General features: G+C 35.7%; 1 protein-coding gene across 3 annotated transcripts in view; it reads right to left on the reverse strand.

Moving 5' to 3' along the window:
* dync1i2a (dynein, cytoplasmic 1, intermediate chain 2a) overlaps positions 1-13,135 on the reverse strand; it is a 40,632-nt gene extending 27,497 nt beyond the window's left edge. The window contains exons 1-4 of one of the 3 annotated variants that reach the window (XM_051904817.1): positions 13,028-13,135; positions 10,459-10,570; positions 9,243-9,357; positions 8,107-8,197 (exon numbers count right to left, since the gene is read on the reverse strand). In XM_051904817.1, the coding sequence (XP_051760777.1) occupies positions 8,107-8,197; positions 9,243-9,357; positions 10,459-10,566 (314 nt within the window). In that variant the 5' untranslated portion in view covers positions 10,567-10,570; positions 13,028-13,135. Of the gene's footprint in view, positions 1-8,106; positions 8,198-9,242; positions 9,358-10,458; positions 10,571-11,672; positions 11,696-13,027 lie in introns of those variants that run through there. The other 2 variants (XM_051904820.1, XM_051904819.1) reach the window with 2 other exon arrangements.
* Positions 13,136-13,336: the final 201 nt, after the last annotated feature.

Genomic DNA, 13,336 nt, shown 5'->3' on the forward strand with positions numbered 1-13,336 from the left:
CCGTAAGACCTTCCGTTCATCTTCAGAACACAAATTAAGATATTTTTGATGAAATCCGAGAGGTTTTTGATCCCCCATAGAAACAAACATAACAGCACTTTCAAGGCCAAGAAAGGTAGCAAAGACATTGTTAAAATAGTCCATGTGACTACAGTGGTTCAACCTTAATGTTATGAAGCGATGGGAATACTTTTTGTGCGCAAAAACAAAAGGGTGAGTAATTAATGACAGAAATTTCATTTTTGGGTGAACTAACCCTTAAGGTAAATACTATAAATGCCATGAAAAGCATGTTTTATATGTCACCAGATACAGTAGTGCATATTATTTGGTCAGTAAATTGCTGAAATGTTTGACCAAAAAGCTGTCTGTCACATAAATAATTGTCTTAAGTAAGGTTTACACAGCACGTAAAAAAATGCCACAGAGCTAAAGTTACAATGTGTGCAGATTTAGGGTTTTGGGGTCTGAGACCTCTCTACAGAGAAACTTATACCATTTCAGGAGCTCTGAGTATGCTTCATTTTAAAGTCAACATGAAATTGAATCTGCCATTTTTTTCCCTCTGAATTAAACAGGATATTCTCTCTATATTGCAGTTAAAAATGGGGGAGTGACACCAGCCAAAAAGGAAAGTAGCACAAGAAGTTTTTACATTATGATGAAAGATTAAATATTCCATAGCTATTCATGAAAATTCTCTTCAGTGTTGTAAATGAAGCTGGTGTATAATATGTTCTGCTTCTGAAACTATAGATTCTGATGTCCACTTTGCTTTCTTCTATTAAGACAGTGGTGCATGAAATAGCCTTCATCTCTTTAAAGAACAACAGATTGATGTGTTTCTAAAGTTTCTTTTTGGCCATTTGTGATAGAAAAAAGGCATTGTATTGTGATTTCTACACTCTTTAAAGGGATAGTTCACCCAAAAATGAAATTTCTGTCATCATTTACTCACCCTCAAGTTGTTCCAAACCTGTATGAATTTCTTTGTTCTGCTGAACACAAAGGAAGATATTTTGAAGAACGTTAGTAACCAATCTAATTTGGGGCACCACTGACTTCCATAGTAGAAAAAAAAAAAAAAATACTATGGAAGTCAATGGTGCCCCAGAACTGTTCAGTTTCCCACATTCTTCAAAATATCTTCCTTTGTGTTCAGCAGAACAAAGAAATTTATACAGGTTTGGAACAACCTGAGGGTGAATAAATGATGACAGAATTTTCATTTTTGGGTGAACTATCCCTTTAAGGCCTCAATATATTTCAAGTGAAATCAGAAACTGGTGTGACATCATTTCAAACATAATCAGACCAAAACTAAATTTCGTTTGGAGTTGGAGTTCGAAACAGCTTGCCAAAGTGAACTGTACAGAAAAGTTTGATAAACGCCTTCGAACTACCATTGGTCCATGACAATGACGTGATAGGTAAGTGTGGCCCTGGGGCCCCGCCTTCTTTGCCATGGAAATCTTCCCCGGTTCATTTCTTCTGTTCAGTCCGTCAAGGTCAAACTTGAATAAAAACATGAACACACTGGAGAGGTGCTTTATAGCAGGAAGTGAAGTTGTTATTCTAATTGAAAGACATCAACACTCTTTTTAATGTCTAATACTATAAAGATGCTTGCTTTGTGAATAGACTTCCTGTTGGCGGCGCGAATAGAGCGTTTCGGGCGTTTGACGCGCGTAACGCATGATTCGCGCAAGTTGAAAAATCTGAACTTTGGCGAAAATTCGCGCCGCGTTAACCAATCAGGAACTCGCTCTAGTAGTGACGACGTAGCGTGAGGAGGCAGAAATCCGAAACAACATGGAGGACAAAATCATCCTTGCTGTACGATACATCTTTGTACTTTTTTAGAAACAGGAATAAAAAGGATTTTGCTTGGAAGAAAGTGAGTGAGGAGGTCGGACAATCTGGTAAGTTGTAAAAAACGCTCTTTACTCAATTTGAGCTATATATACACACATATTGAGACTACAAGCTAGCTAAAGCCGGCAAATTGAGCTTATTTGCCGTATTTTACAACTACTTTCCCGCTGACGAGTCGATGTGTTTATTCAGAGGAAGTGTGCAGAAAAGAGACAAGCCGCCTGACAGAAGCCCCTCTCATGACGTGAATTCAAGTCTGTTGTGAAGTGAATTTCACGCGCGAATGAAGCGAATTTCACGTGCGAATGAAGCGAGTAAACTCAAAATGTTCAAGTGTCCAACTATGCGTGAATAGCGTGATTTATTCACGCAAGTCGTGTCTGGTGTGAACGCCCCATAACAGTGAGTATATTAAGCATCACAATCAGACTTGTGATGCAGCCTGGAATTAAACCACACCACTTTAATTCATTTGGCCAGAGTAGGACTGGTCCCCCGACTAAGCCTGGTTTCTCCCAAGGTTTTTTTTTTGTTTTTTTTGTTTTTTGTCTATTTTGTCACCAATGGAGTTTGGGTTCCTTGCCACTGTTGCCTCTGACTTGCTTAGATGGGGACACTTAATATTCGGTAATATTATTGATTTGACTGCACTGACATCACTGTTTCCTCCAGAACTGCTTTATAGATAAATTGAACGCATTTCAAAATTGATGATCTTTACAATGGAACTGAATCAACACTGAACTGACTTCAGCTGAATGTGACACTATTTGACACTATCAATGACACTATTTTCTTTTTAGAGCTGCTTTACAGCAGAAATGAACTCTGTTTGCATCATTGAATCATTATTTTCCTGTTTATCACTATAAAGTTGCTTTGAAACAATATGTATTGTATGAAGTGCTATATAAATAAAATGACTTAATTTAACCATTTTAAACTGTGCTAATAAGAAATGTCCTTCAAGCACCGTGAAGGTTTTCATAAGGTTTTCTGAATAGATAAGAACAAAATACTGCTAAAATGGAGCAGTGTCTTTACAGGTAAAAATTGAATTTTAAAATAAGAAAATAGAATACCATTTAAATGGTAACAGTATAATATAACTGTACTTTGACTTATAAAATCCATTTAAAAAAATCAAATAAATGCTACTTTGGAGAACAGAAAGTACACGTGTTTTGCATTTTACTGAAAAACTTTTGACAGACATTTTGTATAACACTACCCAAAAAATAAATAAATATATAAATAAATATATAAATAAAATAACAAGTGAAAGAAAGCAATCTATGCAATCACAACAATTCTGTGCTGTTTGAAATGTATTTACAAAAAAATTAACTCATTTAATTCAGGCATATACTTTAATATGAACCAGAAGTAATCATGTATTCAAATTGAAAATAACTGAAAGTGAATAGTTATTTTCAATCTGAATAAATGATTACGTCTGGTAGTAGTAATGGTAAGTAGTGACATCTTTTTTTATGTATTGTAATGTGAATCCAAGTGTAATGGATCATTGACTAAGAAAAAATGAAGGGCGGGGACTTGATTCTACACATTGGTTGTTGATTGGATGTTGAAATGTTGGCGTTGCACTCAAAAGTGGAAGCAGATGAACATGAACTTGCAGGGGCGAGTTTAACCAAACTAAGGCCCTGTTTCCACCTGGTATTAAGATGCATTTTGGTCGACTGGATCACAAGTGGTCGAGGGAGACACATTCTCGTTTACACCTGGTGTTTTAATCGGTCTCATTTGTCCACTTTCAACCAATTCTGTCCTGATTTCTTTGAGGGGAGGGTCTATGGGTGGATACATGTATCGGGTTTTCAGATCTTTCGATCTAATGGACAAAATAAGCTCACGTAGTTTACATTTTCGATCACATGAGCGTTTACACTACGAAAGCAATCCGGTCAAATGTGTTTTCGACTACCTCTGGAAGTGGTCAAAAGTGGACAAGCTCAAAATATGTTAGACCCCATTTTCACCTGTATTTAGCATTCACTTGTGATCCGACTGACCAAAATACATCTTAATACCAGGTGGAAACGGTCTAAATGATTGGAGAAATCCTGCATAAATCACCAGAGAGAAGTCTGTTGTTTTTACTGGAAGGTCCAGTTATGGCATTTTGATTAAACACCACAAGGTTAAAACATCAAATAAAAAAATAAATAAAAAAACCTATGCATCACAATGGTTCACAATAACATCTATAACATGCATTTAGAAAACAGATAGGGTTCATTTTTATTTCATTCTGACTTTAAAAAGGCAATGAAATCCTTACAGATCATGACACTAAACCGACCCACATCAGCGGAAGCACAACCTGAGGCTGTGTGTGGTCATGAGTGCATTAAGTGATGAGGGAGAATGTGTGTGTGCAGTGTGTAACATGACCTGCATGTGTGTAGGAAGTGGTGAAGCGGTGTGGGATATGAGTGGACACGGAGCCCCGGGGGCATTTCTGTGTGTGTGTGAGCGTTTCTGCTGTAATCAGGGGTTAAACACTCTCCACGGCAGCTCTACACTGCTCCCACAGGTCTTATTCTAGACTAAAAATCCATAACCTTTCTATATTCATATTGTTTTACTAGCTGGAGCCATGGCCTAGTGTTTAGCTCATGTGCCTCAGAAAAGTTGCGCCTTTGGGCTCATGTGGGAAACATGGGTTCGATCACCAAGGAAAAAAAATCCAATTTTCCCACTCCAGAATATTTTCCAGTTTCCCCTCTATTTTGACTATCAATAATAAAGTGCACTTTAAACCCTAACACTCAAAATAATTAATTGGTTTGGATGAGACAAACTTAATTTAAACAAATTTGTTTATTCTTCTTTTATGAATACACTTTCTTTTTCTTTAGAGTTCACAGAACTGATACATTTTAAGTAAACTGTTTCATTGTTTTGCGTTTTATGAACTTATTTCATTTAATTTGAGACAAACTTAAGTTTACCTGAAACTGGGCTGGGATTTTTATTTCTCAGCATGCTTTGCTCATGGCACTCGAAAGGAAGAGTAAATGTTAAAATTAAGTGTTATATAATGTTTTTTTGTGCAAGATTAATGTTAAGAGGGAGATTTAGTAGCGATTAATGTTTTGCTGTGCTAATTCAAAAGGGTTTCTGTTAATGCAGGTTTTTGGAGAGTTACCATCATGGTGACAAGTGGAGCATGCGGCTTGCTTTGAGAACAGGTATATTAAATGTTTTATATTGCTGAACTCATTCAGCAAGTGTTATATCATGCTATTGCTAACATGCTAGCAAATTAGCAAGTTAGCATTTTCTGAATTAGCTTGTTACAGTTTCCACTAATAAAAGTGTTTGTTGAGATTACGTGATAATTTTAAGTTAAATATATGAATTAATTTACTTAAAAGATTTCAATTTAAAGGATTAGTTCGCTTTCATATAAAATTTACCTGATAATTTACTCACCCCCATGTCATCCAAGATGTTCATGTCTTTCTTTCTTCAGTCGAAAAGAAATAAAGGTTTTTGATGAAAACATTCCAGGATTTTTCTCCTTATAGTGGACTTCAATGGCCTCCAAACGGTTGAAGGTCAAAATTATAGTTTCATTGCAGCTTCAAAGGGCTTTAAACGATACCAGACGAGGAATAAGGGTCTTATCTAGCGAAACGATTGGTCATTTTCGGAAAAAAATGTAAATGTATATGCTTTATATAAACAAATGATCGACTTACAAGTGCTTCTGCCAAAACCGTTCCGTAAGTAGAATAGGGAAGGCGTAGGACATACAGCGTAAACTTTTTGAAGAATACAAAAGTACGGTTTTATCGGAAGCACTTGTAAGGCGATCATTTGTTTATATAAAGCATATACATTTACGTTTTTTTTCGAAAATGACCGATCGTTTCGCTAGATAAGACCCTTATTCCTCGTCTGGTATCATTTAAAGCCCTTTGAAGCTGCACTCAAACTATAATTTTGACCTTCAACCGTTGGTGTCCATTGAAGTCCATTATAAGGAGAATAATCCTGGAATGTTTTCATCAAAAACCTTCATTTCTTTTCGACTGAAGAAAGAAAGACATGAACATCTTGGATGACATGGGGGTGAGTAAATTATCAAGAAAATTTTATATGAAAGTGAACTAATCCTTTAACAACAATTAAAATGAGTACAAAATGCCAGTTCTGCTTACTTAAACTTTGGATTTCTTAACTTAAAAATTTTGATGTAACCGATTGCCTCAATTTTTTTGAGTTTTGCTAACTTATTCAGGTTTACAGTGTGGCAAGATTGTTTTACTATCAGATTTTTTTTTTTTTTTTTTTAACTCTAAACTAGAATCTCATACTGATAATTCACAGCTGTCAATTAACAGATATAATGTAAGGCTGAGCAACATTATAGGCAAAGGGTTAAAGAAATTGTATTAAGACTGTTTTTACTATTCTGTTTAAACAATAGAGGGATGATGTATTTTTGTAGGTCAAAACCCGGAAACGAGCTGTATTTTAGCATTTCTAAGTCAATGTTTGTTTGTTTGTTTTTTAATGGGTTTCTGGTTAAATAAGGTCTGTGGTTCACACAAGCTCAGGATATTTTCATGTTTTATTCTATGACATAAAATACATCAGTAATACTCCCTTGTGATTTTTTTAAACTTTTACATGTCTTGAAAAAGACAGTTGCTAACAAGTATCTAAATGGGACTCCAGAGAGGTTGCCAGGGACATTAAACGTCACACTGAACAGATAAACTCATCTACTCACTAGTCGCTTTCACAGCCTCATTGTGTTTGTAATCACAATCTTGCAAAATATTCTAACTCAAACCTTCAAGAAAAATGTTTTTTTTTTTTTTTTTTTTAAATAAATACTGAAAGAGTTGTCTGAAGCTTAATGGTGCTGTGATTGTGGTGTAGTTCATTTATAGCGTGCATTTAGCCTTTTACTTCAGCTGCTTGTATTTAGGCTTCAAAATTCATAAAAGTTAAATTCTGAAGATTATCATGATAAACAAAACATGGGGAACAAAACTTTTGTTGGTCACGGAACTTTATCCAAAAGCCAAAAAAATCTTTTTGCCAAAATCTCAAATTGGCCTATAAAAATAAATGATCATTGCAGTTCTCTATCCACCTTTTTCCTGAGTAAACGATGAGCGCCGCCATGAGGAATTCCAACTTCCGTTTGGATGCTGTCCTGTTCCGGTCTCCATAGGAACACATTGAAAAACAGAAACTTTTTGAACATTACTTAAAATTAAATTATGTGCAGGGTTAATCTGTGCTGTTGTTGGCTGCTACATAACAGCAATAAACTGAAGAAATTCTTGGAAAGTATGTGTTTTGAGCACCAGTGAAGTGAATGTCCGTATACAGCGCTGTATGCCTTGCATTTTATGCTAGACTGGAAAGAAAAAACGAGCATGGCTTACAGCACTTAAGTTAAAATATTCCCCAAATACCATATATGTGCACTTTAATCATTTTGAGGACAAAATTACACAAACTTCATCCCGATAGGAAGCTGCATGTAGGATATGAGCGCTCATATGTTTTCAGTAACTTCGGACAGCTTCGTGTCATCTACGCATTAAACTTTGATGAGTGAGGCGTTGACAAAAGACAGTCTTTGCTACACTGTAAAGTGTAATTTTCATAGGTTTATCATGACATTATCAGCTCGGAAAATATGCTAATTTGACTAGAAACACCGGAGACCGCAAATGTAAAGCATCATTCCAGTACAAGTTGGGCAAGACTTCCGCGTTCAGAAAAAGGTGGATACAATTATCATTGATTGGAGCTTTTTGCAGTGCATTCTGGGATAGCCTTCTCTGTAGATGCGATTCTCCTTTAGATTATGGCTTAGAAGGCCCCATCATCATCATTTTGGAAGAGCCTTTGCTCTTCTCACATCTACGATGGGCAGCTCACTAGGTGTTAGAACAGAGCTAATGTTTTCATGTTTTCCTTCTTTCTTCTCAGGGGTTTTCCAGCGGTAATTTTTTTTAAAGTTACAGCTGAAAAACAGCTAATGACAGAGATTTATGCAGCAGAACCTTTCCCTACCTGCTCAGACCTGCACACAGACACAAAATACAACAACACTTTCCCTGACAGTTTGTCCTTGATGCAATGTTAAAGCCACAAACCTCTCCAGCGCCACATGCATGATAGAGAAAGAGAGAGAGAGAGAGAGAGAGAGAGAGAGAGAGAGAGAGATAATACCTTGGTCCGGTGACACAGTCTCCTGAGTCTTGGCTCCCTGCCTCACTTGGAGTGCCCACAGATTTGGCCGTGGGAGACATGGGTGCAGGAACTAAAGAAAAAGAAAAAGCTATAAACATACTTTCATCTGCATACATCCAAAAGAGTTGGACACTTCAGTCACAAATGTTTGAATGTTTCTGCTTTACATACACAATGCAAGTGTTTTCTGCACTCAAATGCTACTAGAACTACTAGAGCTCTTCTCTAACATAACTTTTCGGAGACATTTTTGCTCAGTGTCTTTTAATGAACTGGTGTTTTGGTGATTTTTAGTAGATGTAAGTATGTAATACTACACAAAAATAATAATAAATAATACTGTACAAACAGGATTATTTAAAAAAGGATATATACAGATATCTATCCATCTATCTTTCAATATATATATATATTTTACACAGATAGATAGACAGATTATTAACAATATTCTTAATTGAAAAGTTCAGATATAGAAAATGTAAATAAATATATCTAAGCTAAGTGCTTGCTGAAATTGTAACATCAAATCTACTGTGGTGCACTTCTGCCCCCTTGTGTTCAAACAGTGAAGTACACTACACTGGGTTTCTTCATTTTTTGGAACCATTCACAGGAACATATTAAGTGCACATAGTCTTGCAGAGACAGACAAATATTAGGGTGCAGTCACATTTACCTTTGTACAGAAAAATTAATGGGGAGAAATGCAGTCATCTTTGTGATATGGAGTTTCACATGACAGATACATGAGATGAAACATTTCCTCACATGGATTTCACATTGGATTTAAGTTTGTTAAACTTTGAGCATGCTGAACAATATAAAGCTGCCTAGTTTGGAAGTCACCGATGAGTAAGTGGTGCTTCATGCATTGCTACACTATTGACAATGGATTCGATTTGTCCGTAAAATTCTGCCCAATTTTTGCTAATGTGACTGCACCTTTAGGATAAATTGTGGCTTATGTAGCATATTATTGAACATATTATTGGCAGGTAGATATGTAAAGCGATCAGAGTTTGATATCTTAGGGCAGGTAAATCTGAACAATCCAAGGACATGCTGTCTGAGACTGACACAACCATGTGTGTGACCCAGGTGTGTAGGTGACCTACCCGCAGGTGTGTCTGATGTGATGCCCATACTCTGCAGCAGAGCATCGGCCTCTCTGCGCTTCTTCTCCAGGTCTGAATCATCCTGCTGTGGGACGGCCTCCTTCTTCAGCTCAGCCTGACACCAACAAAACAGAGTGAACCAAACACTTCATAAAAAAACTAACTTTCTATTGTTCCCAAAGAACAAAAACCAGCAATCTGTATGCTTCCGCAGGAACAGCATTTACTCAATTTTGACACAAATTGTAGTGTTGCCTGCACTCATCAAGCTCAACCACTCAACCCTGTTAAAGTTTTTGTAAGAAAAATGATCAAATTATATTAATATACCTTCAAATAATAAAATAATATTTTTTCTTTAATTTACGAGAAATTTATCAATAACTGCAAACACTGTCTAAACTCTCAGCAGTCTCAAACTGAGAAATCTGCTTGATTTTTACTCTACTCATGTGATGTGCCTGAGATTCTGGTGTGGATTCATCGCTTAAACAACATTGCTTCATATTACTATGACATATGTTAACCAGTGTAAATATTTGAGTATTGTTTCTGTAGCAGTTATACTATAGTATAACAACAGCATAGTATTCTGTATAAAACAGTATAGTATTTATTTATTTAAAAAGCTGTTTTACTCCATTATTTTAATGAAAATTTGTCCACCCCTAAACATTTGCAAATAAAGTTAGCATTTTTCCAACTGTAATCATGCATATAGAATGACTTTATTTTTTAAAGGGATAGTTCACCCAAAAATGAAAATTCTGTCATCATTTATTCACCCTCAAGTTGTTCCAAACCTGTATGAGTTTCTTTCTTTTGCTGAACACAAAAGAAGATGTTTTGAAGAACATCGGTAACCAAACAGTTGATGGACCCCATTGACTTCCATAGTATTTTTTTTTTCCCCATACTATGTAAGTCAATGGGGTCCATCACATGCTTGGTTAGCGATATTCTTCAAAACGTCGTCTTTATTTTATAAAAATATATATATATTTTTTTATTCTTTATTTAAGATAATATTCTTTTTATATTTAGGTGAACTATACCCCTTTAATATACACCAAAGACAAGCTGTATATTTCAGATACATCTCAAAGCAGCAGACCTCTGGCATGTTTGGCAGTATTGAGCAGCATTCTTACGTGTGAATGAGTGCACATAAAGTGGAACTCATGCTGGTGCATTAATGCAAGTAAAAAGTCTGCACCTCTTTTTTCTTGCGTTCCTCCTCCTTTCTCTTCTTCTCCTCTCTAATCTGAGCCAAGCGCTGTTTCTTTCGCTCAAGCTCAGCTTTCAGCTCACTTTTATCCGACATGATGCTTCACAAAACACAAACACACAGAAAAGTTAGTGTCGGGAAGCCAGAATATATGTCATGTATAATGTATGTTTTTCTGTATAATATACATTCAATATTATTACATACATCTAAAATTATTTAGAGAGACAATGTCTAAATGTCTGGAAAAACAGCCAGTCTCTTCAATAAATGGCTGTCTTAACCATGTAAAGCCTGACATATGAAAAAAAAAAAAACTCTAAAAAAAAGTTGCATGTGTGTTTTTTGTTGAGTATCATATTTGATACATGAGCTTTTATGGCTCATATAGTTTGATACAGTGAGAATATGGAGCTCATTCCCGAGGAGGAAAAACACTTAAGTTTTATACAGAGGCCCAAACTGAGCAAAAATGTGAAATTTGGTGCAGTTAGATATTTATATGGCCAAAAAGTAAAATTCTGATTGTAATGCAAATCAATGAGATCTTTATAACAGTGTAACAGACTACTTACATAAAATGCATATAAATATCAGTTATCACTCCGTATCTTCCAATAATACGTCTACGTAAGATATTTAAATGCTTAGTTTTATGATCAAATATCTAATATTTATTGTGTGTGTGTGTGGGGGGGGGGGCCTATTGTATAGCTTTGCATTATGATGATTGAGAGATGAACAAAAGCCTGATGTATCATATTTGATACTCACATTTTAACATGATTTATTTTTCTAAAATAAAAATATGTATGGATAATCAAGTAAACCTTGCATCAGTTCAGTAAATGTTCATCTTGAAATATTACTAGCAATATAAAGTTATTCTTATGTTTACTTCATAAAAAAATCAATAAAGATTTCACAGCAAAGACACGCAACCTGGAGGGGAATGTTATTTATACTGAAAGGCCTTTTACTTGATTACAAAAAGTATGAATTATCAGCTATTTTTGATCATTTAGAGGCCTTAGAAATGCGTGTATCAAACATGATATAGTAAGCTTTAAAAAAATTAACTGCTTAATTACTGTAACACACAACCTTGAGTGTCTTTTTTCTATTTACATCCTCAGCAAATAGTAAAACATCTAGAGAGAAGCATAAACCACTGAGGGAAAGAAAGAGACCCTAGTCTTCACCTGGCCTCAGGACCTGCCGCCCGTCTGTCGGCCCGTCTCAGGCTCTTCAGACAGATTAACAGGATCAGTTCAAGAATCACGTTTGTGTCTCCGCACACTGCTCTAATCTGTCTTTTGTGTGCAGTCAGCACCTGACTCTCTCGACAGAGCACAGAAAAAAGACTCTCTACAGCTCTTAATGAGCAAATTAAAACATGCACTTGAAAAAACTAAGTGGAAACAAACTACTTTAGCCCAGTAACCTGGCCAATTTACACTGAAGATTACAGAACAGATTATCATTAACTCCAACACTGCCATCTGCATGAGTCCAGATACAGCAACATCACACCACAGCTCGTGATCTTAGGAGGAGTTCATAGCACAATATAACCACTGTTAAACTGAAAACTTTAAAAATAGAGCATCACAAGATCAGTATAAGAGAAGCACTCCTTTCACCAACTTCCTATGTGATCTAAAGTGGCAGCAAATGCTGATCTTTTCTCAGAATCATATTTTTCTTCTTCATTCTTGCGCAATGACTTCAACAGATGTTTTTGTGAATTTAAGTGCATATATTTAGTCATTTTTCCTCAAGTTCACACAGTGTCGTTCATCACATTAACTATGAACATGTTCCACTTATATTTAACAAAATCTCACAACACTTTTTGGACATTACATCTAATTTTTTATAATTTAAAATCCTTCTTTTTGTGAAAAGTTTGCTTGCAAAGTGTGCTTTTTAATGACACTATGTTTGACTGCGTTTGTATATAGTGAAATTTATACATTGTAAGCGTGATTTAACTGCCTAAGTCCAACATTTTCAGTGACCCTTCAAGTATAGAAAAGAAAGTAGAGACACAGAACGATCTTTCAGCGACTCATGGTATCATATGCATTATAATATGCATATTTTTTATTTATTTTTTTTGTTTAGGCACTATAAATTAGGTAACACACAGCACAAAATGAAAGAGGAATAATGTATTTCAAGTCTGTATACACTTCTCTGACTCTGAGAGCAGATAAACATTTACTGTAATCCATTTTAAATGGATTAATCTACTGTCAGTAATCTGAATGAGATTAACTTCTGCCCTCTCACAGCAGAAACAACAAGCACAACCATACAGTCTAACAGCAGGCTTGCATACTAATATATATATATATATATATATATATATTAGTATGTAAGCGTGCTGTATATTGCCATCTGACTGATTCACAGTAGCAGCCCCAGTAAAAACCTACTGCTGGACTACACCCAACACATTAAAAGTGACACACTGAAGGATAAACAGTTGACTTGTGTTATAAACAAACTACCGAAATGTTTTGTCTTATCTGAAAGAATTTTATGAACAGACCTGAGAGTGTTTATTGCCTGCAGAAAGCGCTGCTTTTGTTGCACTGCTCAGTTTCCGGGTGCGCGGATGCGGAGGCGCGTCTGACGGGTGCCGGGGAGGGTCATAATAAACGAATGTCAAAAACGCAATTTTTTCGCAAAGATGTAAAAAAAAAAGAAAGAGTAATGCTAAAATTCTCCATAATATTAAACAGCAAACATGACACAATTATTGGTTTTTGTTAACTTATTACTATATTTCACAGCTCTGGATATTAATGTGTTGTAGGCGTTATTTGCTCTCTGTCAGTGGGGAAGCTACAACAAAGCA

The sequence above is a fragment of the Ctenopharyngodon idella genome, chromosome 9, assembly GCF_019924925.1.
Source record: "Ctenopharyngodon idella isolate HZGC_01 chromosome 9, HZGC01, whole genome shotgun sequence".
Lineage (NCBI taxonomy): Eukaryota > Metazoa > Chordata > Actinopteri > Cypriniformes > Xenocyprididae > Ctenopharyngodon > Ctenopharyngodon idella.